Raw genomic sequence first — 19497 nt, forward strand, 5'->3', positions numbered from 1 at the left:
ATATCATGTGCCAACCAGCCTTGGGTTTTAGCTTGGGCAACCTTCTTTAATGGGCTTAGTCCAGAGTCCTTTTGCATAACTAGATAGGACCCATCTCTTACTGTCAGATTACTTTTACTGTCAGCTTAAAAATGAATAATAAGAAGTTTTGACTTGTTGCCATCAGGTGCCTACTCTGCCCTTCAAAGGATCAGAGGCGGAACTCAAGGGACAAGCTTAGTACAGCAAAACAGCTTTATACTTTAAAAATGAGGTTTCTAGATTTCCCTAGCTCAGCAATTTTTGTGAAACAGTAGCGGTGAAGCTGTGGGTTTAATTTATGGAGCCAAGGTGGTCAGAAGGAACAAAGTTCGCTTATTGTTTGCCAATATGCCCTCCATGAAAAACTCACAATTTGCGGTTACGGCAGGATACAATATGACAATAGGAAGAAAAGGCAGGATTTGTCCTCTTCGGCACTAATGTTTTATGTTAATGCGTCATTTGTTTCTGCTGTCAAAAACAGAGCCTATTTTTCTTCCATAATGTTCCTACTGCCAGGAGGTAGGACAACAGAATACAGGAAATGCATTCTGCAAGAAACTTAACTTCTGATTCTAGCTAGGAATTGCCTGCAAGGACGTGGGTGGTGCTGTGGGTTAAACCACAGAGCCTAGGACTTGCCGATCAGAAGGTCGGCGGTTCAAATCCCCGCGACGGGGTAAGCTCCCGTTGTTGGGTCTCAGCTCCTGCCAACCTAGCAGTTCAAAAGCACGTCAAAGTGCAAGTAGATAAATAGGTACCACTCCAGCAGGAAGGTAAATGGCGTTTCCGTGTGCTGCTCTGGTTTGCTGGCCATATGACCCAGAAGCTGTACGCCAGCTCTCTCGGCCAATAAAGCGAGATGAGCGCCGCAACCCCAGAGTCAGTCACGACTGGACCTAATAGTCAGGGGTCCCTTTACCCTTACCTCAGCATTTGCTTCCATGTGTTGCTGACGCCTGCAAGTTGGGTGCACGGAGATGTTAGCTAGCAACGTATAGAATCAAAAGCACTTTCATAAGGCAGTCCATCTATGTCGGATGGATATAATGCTAATTAAATGCCAAGGATGGCATAACTGCAAAAGTGTGGCATAACTGAAGGTTATGGTCTTAAGCAAAATGAGGCCTAATGAGTCAGTTGGCTGTTACAAAAGGACAGCTATGATCATCTTTAGTAGATTAACCTTTTCAGCTAATGCTAAGTCACAGTTAATCATGAGCTTCATGCAGGTTTGTCTGAGAGAGGGCCATTTGTATGTGCGAACTCTTGAATGAACTATCGGTCTACTAGGTAGACAGTACATTTTATTTATGCCCCAGAGCCACATCTCTTTTCTGATGTGCCACACAGATGCATGTCACACCAGCTGGGTTTCTGCCAGGGTATAAATATGGACTGTGGGCAACTACATTCTACATTGCCCAGTTTTTCCTTTGGAGACGTCTTCTTGCTACTGCCCTGGAGACACTGTCTGCCTGCTTTTGTCTTTCTATGGTGTCTTAAAGCAGTGATTTCTACTCCTTTGAGAGCTTGTCCATATTCCTCTTAGCTGGGTTGGAGGACATCAGACTGGCAATTCATCCCATGGGGCCAATTGGAGTACTCTCCTGAGGGCAAGAGCTTTGCATATGTATGGGCTGAAGGCCAATTTGACACAAGACACAATTTCAGGGAAGAACTTTGATGAGGGAAGTAAATGGGTTAAAGAAGGCAGATCTTCTGTTTTTATCATCACCAGAGAAGGTGTTCAAGGAAGATTTAACTAATGTCCTCTGAGACAGGGAGAAAGAAAGGCTTTATTTCTAGGTGCACTGCACAGTGCTTATGTGAGGCAACCGGAGTGCTGTGGACGTGAGAAAATAATATAGGTGAATCTCTTCCAGATCTAAGAGCATAGAGCTGCTGTTGTACTGAATTAGATGATAACTCTAGAAGTAATGGATATTCCTCCCCCACCCAACTTTCAGATGAACACTGCAGAGGTAGAAAGTGGGTTAAGAGTCACAGTCCTATTAACTAAAACAAGTAGAACCTAAAATGAGCAGAAGCACAAGGTCAAAGTGTGGACCCTCTCTCACTTGAGGGAATGGGGAGGGGGCAGAGAGATTCTGCAGCTTCCTGCTGGACAATACCTAGCCAAAGGGTCCCTGTCTGTTCTACCCAACCCCTACTGACCAGCAATTGCTTGCCACCTTGGCCTCCTTTGGGAGGAAGGGTGGGCTGTGTATGAAAGTCATCATCAGCTAGCACGGCCAATAGTCAGGGATGATGGGTGTTGTAGTCTACTGACTTCTTGAGGATGAGACATTTCTCACCCCATATATCATTGGACTCTTCTGCTTTCATGGGAGATGGTTGTATATTTTATTTTGTTAGAGGCAGGCTTTCTAGGTTTTCAAGGCTTTCCAGGAAAGAGGCAGGCTTTTAAGGTTTCAGAGCTTATTGTCAAGCTGAGTGTGGAAGTTGAAGCTGCTTTGAAGTGTTGTGCCACTAGCACAGCATCCTTTCAAACAAACAGGGCCTCCACATATCTTATTGCTAAGCAATGCACACTGCTTTTTCTTTTTTTTAAGAAGGTGTCAAGTCCTGCCCCAGATAATGTGCCAGTGATATAAATGCTCTGCACTGCCTGTCCTATTCCTCCACCAGTTTTCCTGGTCACCTTCATACCTTCTTGCCACAGTGAAGTATCTGTCAGGGACTGGCCGGATGAAGAGGAGTGGTGGAAGGCAGTAGCTGGGGAACCCCCTAGAGATGTCCCAGAGGAAGAAGTCTCAGAGCCAGGAGACTGCATTGCAGGGGGCTGGACCAGATGACCCTTGGGTCCCTTCCAATTCTATGATTCTATGGTGGTGGGACACTGAAGACATGTCAGAGAGGGTACAGGGGGGATGAATGGAGGCTGAAAAGACAACAGGCTTTAGTGTTGTGGTTTGAAAAAGGTTAAGCCCCCTGCCTATTGAATGGTACTAGGAACACGGATTGAGTAATCAAAGTTAAAAAGTCAAACTCCTTTGCAAAAGAACCCAGACATCTGGACTTTAATAAATTATAAAATTAAAGGTTCTGATTTGTATATACATTTTAATATACAATTCATGGCTATTCATTGCAGCTGACGTTAAGGCATATGCATTGTATGTGAATGGCTGTGCCATACGAACATAGGTAATACTGTGCATTGTAGGTGAGTAAATATAGTAGTAGTAAATGCATTACATAGTAAAAGTAAATCACAAAAAACCCTTTGAGTACTGGGTGAAGCACCATTTGGAGATATTTCAAGCAAGGCATTCTAAGGGTCTGTTCACATGACATAGGGCACTTGTTGGAAAATGCTTGAAAATCTGGCATGTGCTGGCATTCCCTGCACCCACCACCAGCAGGACCCAGCTTTTGTCTGGCAACAAGGAGCATTTTCCTTGCATTTCCAAATGCATGTTGAATTTTGCACTTGGATGTGGGTGCATTTGTACAGCTGGTCTCAGATAATGAGCCAGGAGGCACAGGATTGTCAAGGGCCTAACACATGTCGGATGCTCATGTTTAAAGGCCCCAATTTGGTCTCCGTGGGTGCACAGCTTTTGAATGGCTGTGTTAACTGAGGAGAGAAAATTCTGCATTCAGATGAATAACTTAGTTCTGAGAACTCTTGTACGTAAAACGTAGGGCTTTGATATATGGGAATAGACAGAGTAAAATGGTAACAGTGGGGTGCTAAAGGCAATGCAGCCACAGCCAGATTTCAACAGGGGTAAAAAAAATAACATAACAGGGGGCAGCAGTAATTTACATGAAACACGCTTACTGAGGCAGTTGAACTTAAGGGTTTCAACGAACTAGAAAAATATGCCTGCCTACTCCTTTGCAACACCTTGAGCTGCAGGAACCAGCCACTGAAGCCTTTCACAGCCTGAAGAGAAACATTATTACCTGCTCAGGTTTTCAGATCAAGCAGCTATTAAAGAAGCAAAAAAAAAAAAAAAAGGGGGGGGGGACAGGAGTTGGCAATTCCAATTGAATGTTATATCCTTCCAAGTGTTTTCAGGACCAAAACTATCACATTTAAGAATAGGGTCACAAAGAGTAGCTTGGTCAGAGTACAGTTATCTTCCAATACAAAACTACAGATGCAGGAGGAAGAGAGGAAGCAGCAAGGAAGGAAAAGATCTGTATATGTTTCATAGAAAATAATAATAAGCCCACATTTTAATTTTTGTAAATATAGAAATTCTTGTCCATTAACAGTTAAACAATAAGTACTTTTCTCATTATTTAGCTGGCAAAATATTTAGGTCTCATATACCCTGAACAGCAAGACAATAGGCACAGATCTAACAGCCGAAGTTCTTCCCAGCACCGAGTTTCAGTTATAAGGTAAGCTGTGCCTCTCAGACTTCTACCCATATGACTTTTAAAGGCACAGAAGCCCTATCACTGTATCACAGAGTCTTGTGGAAGAAATTGGATGGGAAAACTTGAGGTGATAAAATAAATATGGGACAGCAAGATGATTTGCAGTGATGCCCCTTCCCCCATCGTAGCAGGATTATGGGGAAACCATTTTTGAGGGGAGAAATACCAAGGATAGTGGAGCTACTTTAATACATATCTCCCACTGTTGCTTGACTTCCACATTAATGAAGGCTATAGGCACAGTGTTACCTTTTTCAGTCAAGTGTGCCTTGCTGGGCTTCCTCCCCCATTTCTTTGCCTCACCGAAGCCCCCAACATTTTAAAAGCTGCTTACAATACATCAAAGGGGGGGAGGGTTAGTATGATACGAGGTGAAAGACCCACTGGGCATGTGAAGCCCTTATTCACACATGCTTCTAGTTAATGGCCTAAACAGACCAAAAGCCACTTTTCTCCATTTGTTTGGAACAAAATAAATGTATGAAATTGTCCTCATTTCCACGAAGTGATGGCATAATATTGTGCTCCAAAGCATTCTGCTGGGTGGCAGCCTTTCCAGAAAAACTGAGCAATTCTATGTCCCTAATTACTAACACATGCCCCTAATTGCTTCCAATATCATTAGCAAGTTCCAATAAAATTAATTAGCTGTCATGGGATTTATTTCTTCAGACACTTCACATTATTATGCTACATATACAATGAACAGAAGAGAACATGCAATTGCCCCTTTTTTGTGGGGGTGGGGTGGAGAAACTAACTTCTGAATTAAGCAAGATTAAGATTATATCAGGCCTTACACTGGAAAGACCTCTCCCACTAAATAGGCTGTCATTTGGAAAATATTTTCCACCATAGGTGTTCATGAAAGTACATTAATATGAAGGGGGACAAAGAGAAAGTGGAATCAGACTGTTTGGCAAAAAAGCAAACCTATGTCTTTCAGATGAGTTCTACAATTTCAGAGGAAGACCAGCCAGGGCCAGCTCAGGACATTTTGGCTCCAAAATGGTGCTAAGGAACACCAGGATCTGCTGCCCCAGTGAATCCTGTCATCTGAGGCAATCACCTCACGTTGCCTCATGAATAGGCCGGCCCTGGTACTAGTCTTGAAATGTTTACTGTTTCCAGAATGTTCTGCTATGTCAATAGTAGTGTACATTGGAACCCTCACTCATAGAACAACCATTCCAATCCCAATAAAGATACCTGTGTGGAAGCAGGCTAACATTGCTGTGCTTATGCCAGTAGCTGTTGCATGTGGCTAGAATGAGAGCAGGAGCAATACATTTTAAAAGGGGAACTCACGCTGCTTGAATATAAAACCCATTCTATATTGTATGCCATGATTATAATAGCATGCCAAATTTTCTTCCCAGTGAATATAAAAGAGTGATGAGGCCAATGATAAGATATCTAGATATTGGTCTCATGAGAAATGGAATCTACTCATTAACATGGATGATTTTGAACAACCACCATCTATTTGCCACCTAGAAGGTATGCCAACGAAAACTTTGAATTGCTTAATAAGTTGCCTCTGAAATCTGTGGTTTAACTTGTACTAACGAGCTGCTGTTCAGTTAGATTATGAAGGCAGCAACAGCATTCAGAATCTTGCATTAACTGGTAAGCATTAAGCAGCTCAGATAAACATGGTAGTCAGAGCAGGAAGATATATTTTTTTAACACACACACCACATACAGGCTTTTTAGTCCATGCAGCCATTGAACTACTAGCAATAGCACCCAAAATATTTCCCTGTGCTCAGCTATTTTCCCCAGCAGCCACTAGATGTGTAAAAATAGCAGATATACCTGGGAGTGTGATCTATTCCACTATCAAGTTACATTGATGGGGAAACTTCGTTTTCAGACCTGGCTCAAGCTTTAAGACCATACCTAGTCAGGAATTAACATGGATGTTTTTGAATAACCAATCTAAAGTTGCTGTCCTGAGCACACCTATTGAGAAGTAAGTCCCAGTGCTTGGGCTTACTGACAAACACCTTTAGGATCTGACTGTACATTGATCTTTGATCAAAATGAGCAGTAAACTGACTATGTTGCTGCACGCTTTCTGAAAGTGCTGTGTGGGGTGAAACCAGTACTCAAAGGGCTGTCAAAACTATACATTGCTAAGCGATTCAGTACTGTGTATACATATATATGCATAATGACATGTGTTTGCTTCTGCTACAGTACAGTTGTCCTAATGAATGGCTGAAAACCCAAGTTGTTGACCATCACAGTTACATAACATTGCACTGTAAAAAACCCGGAATAAGCAAAAGCTACATTTTCTTCACACACAAAAAGCACCAACTGAAATCAAAGGGCAATCCAGTCATTTAAATGAATCAGAGTATTGGTAAAAGTTGGGGGAAATGATTTACACCTGTTAAAACTCTGTAGTAATTGCATTGCAAGCATTTAAGATGACGAAATGCAGAACCAGAGGTGACAGGGGCAATGCAACTCGATCCGGTGAGTGAATATATTAATAACTTAAAACATATTTTCCTGAATGCTATTATTTTAGAACATGGTGCTAAAGTTTAGTGTGCTACTCCTCTAGCTGAAGTTGACTGGGGCTAGTATATTGATTAATGTTAAGAATGTATTGGTCACTAAGTGTGAGAAAAAGCAGATACAGTGATGATGCCTTTTACTGGAGCATCCCCCAACACTAGCATGTAAATCTTCCTTCTACAAGGACAACAGTATTAAAAGATACTTGTGCTGCATGCAGTAGTTATCATTCTGTTGTTGTTTTTGCTTTCTTATTTTGTACATTACGTGGCATCAATTCTGACCTACTTTTGTTTTTCAAGTGGTTAACAGAAAGCTTGATTTATGCTTGATTCCTGAAACAGGATCTGAATTAGGTCCTTTATATCATGGTAGCCCATTTTTTTGCTGCAGTCTGAGTATGGTAGCACCACCATTTAATTCAATGGAAAGACAGGCAAAAATGGCGCACCAGATTCCAGCACACTGACTTTGACATAAGTTCCACTGAAATAAATTGAACTTATTTCCAAATAAGTATAGGTAGGACTTGATTTTTTTTATATAAAAACAGACATGTGCTTCCCTGAAGCTGAGGTTCTATCAAGAGGCCTCCAAACACTGCTGAGGGATTTGGATCAAGCTATTAGAATCTCTTCTTAATTCTACAGAGTGCACCCAAGAAACATTCTGTTGGACTCAAGAACACAAACCGAGGGCGCAAGAGAGCCCACAAAAGAACCCTGCTGACCTTAGCGAGGCACCACCGCTAAGTAGCAGTGAAACCTATGAGGATATTGCACTAGTATCTGTGGCACCTTGTAACCCTAGCCATTATAATATTTATATTAACTTAAATAATCCTAAATTTCCTTTTTATTGCAGGCTATAGCATTTGGCATTTCTGCCATAGCACCACTATTTGTATCTAAGTCTCTATGATGACATGGGCTTTGCTCCAGCGGTGGTAGCATCTCTCTATAAGAGAGGAAAACAACTTTGCGTTATCTTTCCATTTTAATGCAGTTTCCTGAGCATTTCCTGTTTCCTTTTTTCAGCCACCAGCTCTTGAATTCTTTGGTTCCTTATCCGTTCGTAAGGTGGTCTCCTCCGCAAGATAATGTTGTGGTGTGGCACTTCATTTTCCAGCCCGTGAATTTTATACGGAACATCCACTGTGTTGCCTTGTGGCCGATCTTCAGTTGCGTTGGAACCGGTGATGCTTATCTTAGGAACAATGGGTGGGCCTGAAGTGGTATGTGGGATGTGAACATCAACAGGTGTTGTAAGTGTTGGAGAGGTAGCCTCTTCGATATCATTAACCTTGCTATGGTTGGATTCTGTTGAGTTTCCACTTCCTGTTTTGTTACTGTACATTTTACAAGTCTTGCAACATAGTTTATTGTAACCAGGAATTGTACAGTACCGAGAGAGAACTTCCATGCGACAAAACATTGACTTGTCTCCTTGGCAACGTTCTTCTGGAAGAGAAAAACAGGAATTAGGTGTATACTATAAAACCAGAGTCAGAATCAAGCAAACTTGGACTTAGAGGCTCTTGTATAGAATATTACTAAGACCTGATACTGGGCCTTGACGGAAGCATTCTCACATTTCTTGCAGTGATCTAAAATTTCACATCAGAGTTTTACACACTGCTCCAACCTTTATGATATGTGATGACAAATTAGAAGGGGACTCACTTACATTCCTGAATGTTGTGGTTTCAAGATGCTCTTGGCCTCGGACTCACACATATTATGGCTGCTTAATGGGACGTAATTGTGTAGCAATGGATCCATTGTCCCTCCATTGTGGGAGGGACCACTCACATGGAGAATTTCCTTACACTTGTATCAGCAGCTGGCATTGAGTGTGGAAATTCATGAGCATCTCTGACACACTGCAGGGGTTGCATGTCGCTGTCACCATGCCGAAGCATTTCCAATAGCTTCTCTTACATGGTATCTATAACATCAGACCCCTGGCCCTGAACAACCAGCTTTAGCTTGCGCCACTGAAAACGGACTCCTGGTTCATTAAGTTGAAGAACTCCAGGGGCAATCAATCAATCAATCTATATTGCTGGCCACTAGACTCTGATTTTCCTTAGCCAGGGGCTGCAATGGAAACTTCAGGTAACTTCTTAGAACCTCAAATGGTTTTTTATTGCATCCCTGTTGTTGTTGTTTTGATTACAACAAGGATTTGTTTTACATTATCCAGCTAGCAGATTTGGTAAGCTGCCCAAAAAGAAGGATTTCTGCTTCATGGCCTCCTAGGATTAAAAGAGTTTAACAGCAGCATTGGGATACACAGAATGAGTGGCAGAAAATTGAAGTTCTATGCTAATACATTGTAGAAGTTCTGTAGAACTCCCAAAGCAAGAAAAAAAATACTATACTAAAAAAAAAGAAAGAAAGCACTTTACCATGGCAGCAGATGTTACAGTTGTAATGTACAATGCTCCCTATTCAACACACGCCATTCCATCCTCCTTCCCACCTGGGTTTCTGATCCGCATGCTCAGTTTCCCTGTTAGGAGTCCCCCCCCCCCGAGTTTTTTTTTCAGTGCTTTTTCAAACCTTGAAGTTCTTCTGAACCTGCAGACACCTCTCTCATGGCTGTAGATGGTGCCATTTTGCTGCTGTTCTATTGGTCTAACACCAGTGTTTCCTGCACCTATTATATACAGGATGAACAGGAGGCCGGTTCTTCCAAACACCTTTGTACAGACAAGGAACTGACAGCAAGATCAAATCCAGGGTCCCTGGGGCATGCACAATACTGCTCAAGAATATGTTCCTGTCACTCATCCCTTTATGTGTTTACTTCTGGAGGACACCCATGCCGCCTTAACATAAGGTAAGCCTGAGTGAAGCAGATTTTAAACGGTTGGAAGTGACGTTATGATTTACAATCCACTGAGAAACTTTCCAGTGCAAGCCTCACTGAAATGAACCTTGCTTTGCTCTTGTCCATTTCAATGAAGCCTCCATGGAGTTCACCAGGATGATAGTTCCATTTCTTAATTAGTGGGAGGAGTGCTTCAAGCACCAGAACGTATTTGGCCTGCCCTGGTAATACTAGGGCTCAAATGGTAAAAATCCATTTGTAAAGCTCAATGGCCCTTTTAGAGCAGGAGCAAGTTCTTCCAGTGAGGGCAACAAGGAGCAGAGAAGCAATGAGTGGTGTTTGTGGAGGAGGGCTTAACCCCACCTTCTATTTCCCTGCTTGAAATCCACCCTCCCAGCAGCATTAGTCCCCCATGAGGTTCCAAATGCACATTTTCAAGTGTTCTAAGGGGAAGGGTGCAAGTAACCATGATGTCATTGCAACATCACAAGGCTATTAGAACAGCACTGCAGGCAGGGATAGCAGCAGCATGTGTGTCAGGCTCTCAACCACACTGCAACATAAAGCATCATCTGATCAAATGCAGACGCATTCACTGATTTTAGAAAGGATACATGGTGTCTCTTTACGCATCCTCTACTTAAATAAATTAGGGTATGAGTGTGTTTAGTTGGCAAACATATCAGTCTAGGAAATTTGGAATTGATTAACAAAGAAAACAACTTTAAATTAGCCCCTTTCTACATGAACTATCAGTCCTTTTGTTTTGAGGGCGAGAGAACAATAAAAATGTGATTATTGTGTTCTATAAAGATAAGGATAACATGTATTCTTTATATATAAACCCATTCTAAGAAATAGGATTAGAATATTAACAAATTTATAAGGTGAGTAAATCATAGCAAGAATTCAAACTTAAATTAAGTTTGTTGGCTGTTCAATGTAAGAACCTCTTAAAGCATCTTTAGAAAAATGCCTTATATCAACAACAGTGAAACATTCCCCAAAACATGCAGATCAAATACAGAGCCACATGAAATAATTGACTCTTGTGATACAGTCAATATACTTCCCATTCATAATTACATTTTATATAAAGAAATCTCCAGAAGGATAGCCATGTTAGTCTGTTGCAGCAAAAACAACAGAATCAGAGTCTTGAACATATTTTTGGGGGGCATAAATGTCTGTCAGCTGCAACCCAGTTGCACACTCAAAAGTTTATGCCACAATAAACCTTAGTCTTTAAGGGGCACTCTTGGTTGTTTCTCTTGCATATATGTCAGAGTAAGTTTATTTTGTTTTCCTAAAGCAAAACTGCCAGACCTGCTGAACTTTCATCTTATTTTATTTTGCAGTATGCATGACAGACTGGAAGTATGTCTTCAACTGAGCAGTAAGAAAAAAATAGTCATTTGCACAGTCACTTTGGTACACATTTCAACTGGCCTCATAAAAAAAATATTGAAAAGCAAACTGAATTGGCACATCTTTAATAATATGTTAAATACATACAAAACACTAATAAAATATCCCTGATAAACCAAAGTGCATATAGATCTAGTGCACAATGCCCAGATACCTTATTGCACCATTCTCTATAGCCATCCATAGCTTGAAACGTCACTCAACAGTTGTCTATTTAAAGGTAACTAACAGTCATGAATAAGTTGATAACAGTTAAACACCAATTATTTTACATAACAGTATTTAGTGCCAGATAACGTGTCTTTGCCTTTTTCGTTGCCATGTAAAATTACGAACAGGTTGCAGGCAATCATCATAGTAACAGCAAAATTTAAATATGTGATCACATGATAATGACAATTTTGAAGTGCTACATTGTTAGAAGATCCACAGGACCACCTTCCTAAGGGATATGATTTGGTGGAGAAAGGTAGCAAGCAATTTGCCATGATCCTCAGGTACTGATATGCGCCTGTTATTTGATGTTTATATAAGTGGTTTTATGAACCGTGAGTTATAGATCTTCAGCACAAACACATGCCGAAGCAAATATCTACCAGTTTAAAACAGGGTAGCAGGCAATGGCCCTTTCTTTTAGGTGGGTAGTGATCCTTTCCTTTCTCATACACCCGACTGTGCAAACGTCCGTCCAGTGTTTTAGCATTCAAGTAAAAACACCGTACATGAATATCAATTCATGGTACCAGTGCACTATTTGTATATTTAAAGCTGGAACTGGTGGTTAATGCCAATGCAATTAAAGTTTAAGGCATTTTTCTAAATGTAGTTTCTTTCTCCCTAAGCAAAATGAAACAAAGCAATAAAAATTGAGGTAATTCTGTCATTGTTCACACTGTTATGTTTGCCAGTTGACACATCTATAGATCACAAACATACACGCGCACGCACGCACACACCCACACCCACACCCACAACTGAACCAGTCAAGTCAAACATGCAAATGGTGAAAAAAGACTGATGGATGCAATGATGTATAAAGAGTTCACTGCTGAACAATTCTTGACATTGCACAGCACGACAATGTCATATTGTTTCAATGATAGTGAAATACTGCACACCACAACCTGTAGCATAGACCACATATTTTGCCATACTGGTTTCCTATTTGCATTATATGTGTTAAAAAATAATAACAACAGAAGGAACTTTCTGGCAAAATTGTGTGAAGATTCCCTTGCTGGTTTTGGAAAGAAAAAATATAGGTAGAAGAGCTTCAATAAAAGCATAGCACAGTAGCAGCATTTGACAGGAATATCAAGAGAGTTTCATCTACCTGTAGTAATCAACTTTTTTCATGGAAACAAATGAAAATGTTAAAGCCAGGAATTTAAAAAATTGTGACGCATGAGTTAATAAGCAATGAGACTGTAAAGAACCATGATGGAATGAGCACTTTCATTTGACTACCCTGCAAAAACACTGAAGCTAGCTTGTTGTAAGATAGAGGACCTTTAGACAAAAGGAGAACTTTTAGCACTACAAGGTGTCATTATTGTGATGTGATCACATTCACAATAAGTTCTCGGTTTCACCATCAAACTGAAATCATGAGCCAGTTAAGAGCCTTTTTTCACCATCACCAATCAACAAGCAAACTGATACCAGCTCACTTTTCAGAGGACTTCCAACACACCGAAGAGATCCAACTTCACACATCCAACACCTTCACGATCGCCACTGCAGCAAGTGCTACTCAATCTCCAGAGAAGAAAGACACTGTGCACCAAGGCCCAGTGCAGGGAAAAAAAGATTCAGCCCAAGGTAAGACTTGGCAGATTCAAGGAAATTTTCCATATAGGAAGAAGAATAGAGCAGAAGGCAAAGTCCACATTTGATGTGGCATGCATTTAAGGGCAAAGGCAGAGTTATAAATGGGTCTTTTACTTGAAGATATTTTCTGGATGGGATAATCTGGGTCCGGTCTTGACAGCCATTGTATCCTGTAAGTTTTCTTTGATGTATCAGATGAATTTCCTGAAAGAGAACATAGTAAGGGGAAAAAATATTTGTAAGCTTCTTAATGCACCATTTTGGTTGACTGAACAGAATTAGTAGGTACTATTCTAAGAAAGAAAATAGCTTTTGAAAAACTACAGCAGTACATTATTAGTTTTACATAATGTCAGTTTGGGCACCTCTACTCAAAGTCATCACATTGGTGAAATGTCTGCAGAAAAGTCAAGACAAAACAGAACAAATTTGTGCATCACACACATGCTTTTTCATGCAGGCTTCCCACCATTTCAAGGATTTGTCACACATACAATTTTGGTTCTCTGATGACTCTACCTCTCTACTGGTGTGGTAGACGTTTTCAAACAGGTCCAGGCTGCAACATGTATGCCTGAAAATGTTGCAGCCTGGACCTGTTTGAAAACATGTGTACCACACCAGTAGAAAGGTAGTGTCATAGAACCAAAATTGACACCTGCCCCCTTTTTATGTCTTTTGCCAAGCTGAACACGCAGAAGTTAAATGTGCGTAAGTTGCGGGCTTACTGTATTCTAAAAATCACTACAAAATTTAATTGTATCACTGGCACAATTGCCACAAAGCACCCACCCCAAATAAAGAGAAAAGAGGGATCAGCACTCACTGGGACACAAAGGTAGAATGCATAACCTCCTTGTCTCTGGCTTGTCTTCTTTGCAGAAGCCAATAACGTTTTCTCTTGTCCTGCACAGAACTTGTCTGTCTTGTGTACCATTACCACAGGTTACAGAGCACTGGAGAGAAACCAGAAACCAGGAGTCAACTTCACTTTTGCTAATTTATCGGCAGTTGGCATTTGTTACAGGTAACATGATTTGTACGAAAACGATTATTTATTGTTACTTACCACTGTTCATCGTTGTCATCAGTACAACCAAGAACCCTAAACCAAAGTGGACTCTAACTGCTATATATGGTAGTGTTAGATGTTAGATTACAACAAGCCAGCCTTGTATTTCTTTGGAGCAAAGGAGCTCCAATGACCACAGAAAGCTTCTTTTCTGCTGTGGACCTACTATGTCCATTGAAATAAAGACCCACAAGGGGCTCTGACTTGGGGTGTTTGCCTGTCTGAAGTGTTTGTAACAATTATGGTAATAATAATAATAATAGCAACTGAGTACAGCAAATGCAGAACTCTGCAGTAAGTTAGCATCCTGAATGGCTGGTCCATGCATCCCCTGCTATGTAGGCTACTGCCCTCAGGGTGGCTCATTGTTCCAGATTGCTTCTCTGATCCCATAACTTGATGTGATCCTCCTCACAGCTTAGCCTTCACATGCTCTCCTCTTCAGATTCTGCATTCATTGAACTGATGACAAACATTTGACTGTTTGTTCCAGCTCCTGGCGTGTGCTTCCACTCATAGAATGGTACTCAATTTTTTTACTCAGAGCAGATCCACTGAAATTGATGGACCCAACTTAATTTCAATGGGCCTACTCTAAGTAAAATTTGGTTGAATACCACCCCTACTCTCAGTGATGGGTTTGTAGTTTCTGCTCTCTTGCACTGACTTCTGGTCCTGGGATCAGTTTTGCATTCTCGTGATTTGATCATATCATGGGCTTTGATGGCAGGTTGCATGGTCCAGTTCCTGCCCACAAAGCTGCGCCCAGGATTTTGGGACTATGAAGCCTCACTGCATCCTGACATGGTGCAAAGTAGTACTGGGACTATCCCCAAAGGTTTTTGCCCCTCACCTGTGACCCAGTTAACACAATTTTTATAACTGCACTAGAGGCTGCTGCCTTTAAAACTAGCTAACCCCTCTCCCTCTCTTTACACCTCACCCCAAACTCCTCTCCATCATTTCACAGCTTGCCCGTCCATCCTCCTCCATCTCACAGCTTGTTCTCAAACCCTTCTGCCATAGCTCACCCAACATCCCCATGCTCCCTGTTGCTGCCACCACAGGTGGGTGCGCACCCTTTCACCCTGCCACTACTGCTGGTGGGAGGGCAAAGAAGGAGAGAAAGCCTTTCCCACCTTAGTCCCCATCCTTACCCTGCCACCACAGCCAAGCCTTTGTGGGCTTCCTTTTGGTGTTGGTGTGGTGGCCACTGACGGGGGAAGTCCCTCTTTCCCCCTTCCCCCACCAGTGGCAGAAGCTCTGGCAACAACAGAGGAAGTGCAGCAAGGCTTTCTTGCTCTACCTGTCGGCTTACCTGCACTGCCTGCCTGCACCACCACCTTGCTTTCTTCTACCCACCTGGGTCAGCTGGCAGCGGCAACAGGAAGAACATGGGAGGACCTGCCTGGGGTGCCCACCTGCCTGCCTGCTTACTCTGCCACACACACACACATCTCTTTGTCAGCATTATGACAGATGAGTGCAAATATAGTATAGGGACAGGCAAACTAGATTCTTGGTTTTTAACAGTATGGTTATATTGCTGCACAATTATGGAAGTTAACCAACAAGCATGCAACTTGTGCAATCTTGTCATTCGATGTCCCCCCCCCCCCCCAATGATGTGAAACACTAAGGCTCACAACCAATTCACTAAAGCGAATTTGACACCACCTTTATTAATATAGGCACTTCCAAATGTAATTTGAACAACAGAACAAAATCCTGCTTACCTGTGACCAGGGTCCTATCCGCCACTGCGCAGGGCAAAGCTCCCGGTTGCAAACCCTCCTGCCCTCTGGGCGATCGCTGTTGCAGTATTTGGCATGGACAGAGCGGTTTGTGTTATCGTGCAGCGGTTGGATGCAGCGGACAGAACGTACCTGATATCCTGTTTTCCCACAACTTTTGCTGCAAGGTTCCCAGTCTCCCGTAACCCATCTGGTTCAATGAAAAAGAAGTCCAGGCTGGTGAGTTTATATTGCACATGTTTAAGTCACACAATAATAATTTGATGATTGCTATTTCTTAATGTCATGGTTTCAGGGCAGCTTCTCTCATCACATCTTGTACACATATCCATGGTGTGCCAATCAGGTAGGATGCACATGAGCAAACTGCATTACATCAGCTTGGAAACCTATAGGCCCTAATCCCCACTTGGTCATGCTTAGAGTGGACCAGACCAGTTGAAATCAATGGGACAATTTAGTCATGACCAACATAAGCTGCATTGATTTCAGTCAGTCTTCCTCTAAGCATGCCTAAGGAAGGAATTCAAACTCCTGGCAAGGAAACAGAAGGGTCAAATGAAGCTGCTTTCTTGTCTCCTAGAAGTGAACATCTGGGGCAGGATTCAACTAATGAGTTCTGTCAGTGGAAGCACAATACAGCCCCCCCTCCCCTAAATTGGCTTGGTTCCAGGGAGATGGGGGGGGGGGTTGGATTGTTCTGTCTGGCAAGTTGAAGGCATGCTATGATGGAATGACTGACACACAGCATGGGCTGCTCAAGCTGAGGAGGAAGAAAAATCTAGTGGGACGTCTCTAGGAATGTTTAATCATGGCATTATAGCTGTGTAATGTTGTTGGTTTTCATTTGAATAGTTAATTGTTTTCTGTCACTGCATGTATTCTTATCTAGCCAAGTTATTAATTTTGTTCCATTCTTGAATTATGACAGTTGAAGGAAACAACAAAAACATTCTACGCTAGGAGCTTCACTGATCCTCTTCAATACTTTGTAGTTTTTTAAAACTGTAGTTTAGAAACCATTTTGATGGCCCGCCCTCTTCCTAGTTTGACATCTTTAAACTTTAAACTTTTGCAAAAAATTAAAATTAAAATTAAATGTAAGCATTCTAATGCGCATCCTGGAAACTTCACATGGTCACAAAAATACTGAGCCATTAAACCGACAGATATTATTACATAAGCACAAAAGATACGAGATCTCATTATGCACCCTAACAGTGATCTGAATTATTGTGCTAGATCCCTCCCCATTAAACTTTTGTTTGTTTGTTTCGCCTGTGGCAGCTTCGCTGGATTTACAGAAAAGAATTTCCTTCTAGGCTCCGTAACAACAGCTATTTGTAATGTTCTAAATAATTCATGTGGAAACCAGCAGGGGGATAAACCACTAAAACAAGTGTTGTTGGTAGATGCTGGCATAGGAGCAGCATAATTCTTAGAGATGAATTTGCTGCTTTGGATATGCCAGCAATTCAGCAATCAACCAAGGAACCGCATGAAAAAGAATGAGGCCACAGCAATGCAGTTTGTCCTGCCATTATAAAGCTTTCAGAGCAATCTTATGTATTTCTCTCAGGAGCAGTGCTAAAGTCCTTCTAAATCTTTACTGTACTATGCTAATGAATAGAATATTAACCTCTGTACTTTCTGGATTTTTCAAAATTCAGTAGCTACCATGATGCAAAAGGGAGCTTGCAACTCCCAGTAGGGTTAAAAGGAGTTTCATTCATCACCCCGCTGTTGCCGAGAGCCAGCCTTGGTGACACAGAGGATGGCAATTATGTCCTAAAAATCCAAACATTAAAAACTCCAGCATTGCAAACCTCTGGCCCCGAAGCTTTGCCAAGGAAATAGTGGGAAATGTAACAAAGTGCATTAGAGAGTCAGGCTCAGGCTCCATCTAGCCCAGTTTCCTGTACCCGAAAACGTATAAGAGCACACACAGTTCAATAACAGACTGAGGTCTGGGTGAACAGAAGCACCCACTGTAGATGGTACTCACACCCTTCCTGATCATTTAGGGCCAAACTAGCTAATGGCCACTTCTCTGTCTCCCTGGGAATGCCTAGAAGGTGCCCTCTCAACCCTTAATTCAGGCACAATGAACATGTTGTGTGGAGGGGCTGGGATCATGGTGGAGGTGCCACCCCCAACCTACACATGTTCCTTTAAAGACCTTCAAATGAATGTCCATGGTTTGGGACCTCTTTCCTACTAGCTTTTCTCCTAGGACCCTGCCCACATAGCCCTGTCTTTGATGACTGCTTGTGAGCTCCCACTGGTGTGCAAAGTGACAGAGGGCATTGTACAGATTGTTCCACAGCTTGCACTGGCTTCCTGCTGTCTTCTAGGCAAAACTGAAGGTCAGCTTTTTGAAATGTAAAATGACTTTGATATTATTTACCTTGCGGGAACCGTATTAGGTATGTCGACTCAGAAGTAGGTCCCACCATGTTCCATGGGACTTACTCCCAGCAAGGGTGTGTGGAACCTGCCTACTCATGTTCTTTAAGTTCAGCCAGGAACATCTATACCGCCTGAACATTCTGGACCATACCACAAGCACATATAGGGGGGCATTCAGTCACATTTTATTCACAGTAGACCCACTGACCTTAGTTAGGTCGATTGATTTCATTGTCCGGATTCAACTAACAAGTGCTGCCACTAGCAGAAGCCAACCCAAAGAATCCTGCTAGTGCAAGGGAGCTTTCCCCCACACTCATCCCCATGCACCCTCCAAAAAAAATTGGCTTGGGCAGGGGTTTGGAGAACCATATACAGAGCAGAGCACTGGCGGAGGAGAGAGGGGAATTGTTCCATCTGGCAAGCTAAAAGGCTTGGGCTAGCAGAATGACTGCTGTAACCAGTGCTTTTTCCCCCTAAAAAAAATGTTTAGGAGTACGCTCATTTTCCTACTCATATTCTAATACTGCCTCTCAATGAGGCCAAACTTAGATTCACAAAATGTTTAGGGGTATGCGTCCCCCCAGAAAAAAGCACTGGCTATATCACTATGTTGAATTCCTCACAATGGATCTACACTGAGTAAAAATTTAACTGAATACCACCCATAGAGATATTTATCAATGCTTTTTATCACTACAGAGGAACTCCTGTCCTTTGCTTACTTACCAAAGTCAGAGTCATTTTTAGAAGCACTGTAAAGACTCCCTTGTCTGAGTTGGCATTTGAGGGCCAGCCAAAGAGCATATGACAATTTTAATTAATTTTAGTTATATTCTGTTGTTACTTGCTACAAGCTATGCATTATGGATGCATTAAACAATGTGGAAACTTAAACAGAGAATTAAAATAAGATTCCAACCCCTTGCAGCCTAGTGATTTGAGACAGAATTGCCAGAATGCAGGCTGGGGCTATCATTGCCCATCCATTCCCTTTTTCTGTTAATTTGACTACTCACTTTCAAAATCCTGCAACAATAACAAAAATGAAGCTCTTGATCAGTGTACTCCTTTGTTGTGATGTCCACAAAATAATTATACAGTTTTCTAATGGCTAAAGGATGAACAGGCCCCCTCTCTATTTGTGCGTAAACAGAATAATGGCATGATTAGTTGCGTGAGACATGAATGGGGATG

General features: G+C 41.9%; 1 protein-coding gene and 1 long non-coding RNA gene across 3 annotated transcripts in view; one reads left to right on the forward strand and one right to left on the reverse strand.

Moving 5' to 3' along the window:
* Nucleotides 1-4840: 4840 nt before the first annotated feature.
* The window catches only part of ADAMTS2 (ADAM metallopeptidase with thrombospondin type 1 motif 2), a 204743-nt gene continuing 190086 nt past the window's right edge, over nt 4841-19497 (reverse strand). For both annotated transcript variants that reach the window (XM_081851374.1, XM_081851375.1), the window contains exons 19-22: nt 15874-16081; nt 13892-14021; nt 13180-13269; nt 4841-8432 (exon numbers count right to left, since the gene is read on the reverse strand). In XM_081851374.1, the coding sequence (XP_081707500.1) occupies nt 7969-8432; nt 13180-13269; nt 13892-14021; nt 15874-16081 (892 nt within the window). In that variant the 3' untranslated portion in view covers nt 4841-7968. The remainder of the gene's footprint in view (nt 8433-13179; nt 13270-13891; nt 14022-15873; nt 16082-19497) is intronic.
* LOC309336068 lies at nt 8439-13173 on the forward strand. Its single transcript, XR_014153883.1, has 3 exons — nt 8439-9816; nt 11166-11203; nt 12913-13173. It is a non-coding gene; the product is annotated as an uncharacterized lncRNA (long non-coding RNA).

This window comes from Podarcis erhardii (genome assembly GCF_964252035.2).
Source record: "Podarcis erhardii genome assembly, chromosome: 2".
Classification (NCBI taxonomy): Eukaryota; Metazoa; Chordata; class Lepidosauria; order Squamata; family Lacertidae; genus Podarcis; species Podarcis erhardii.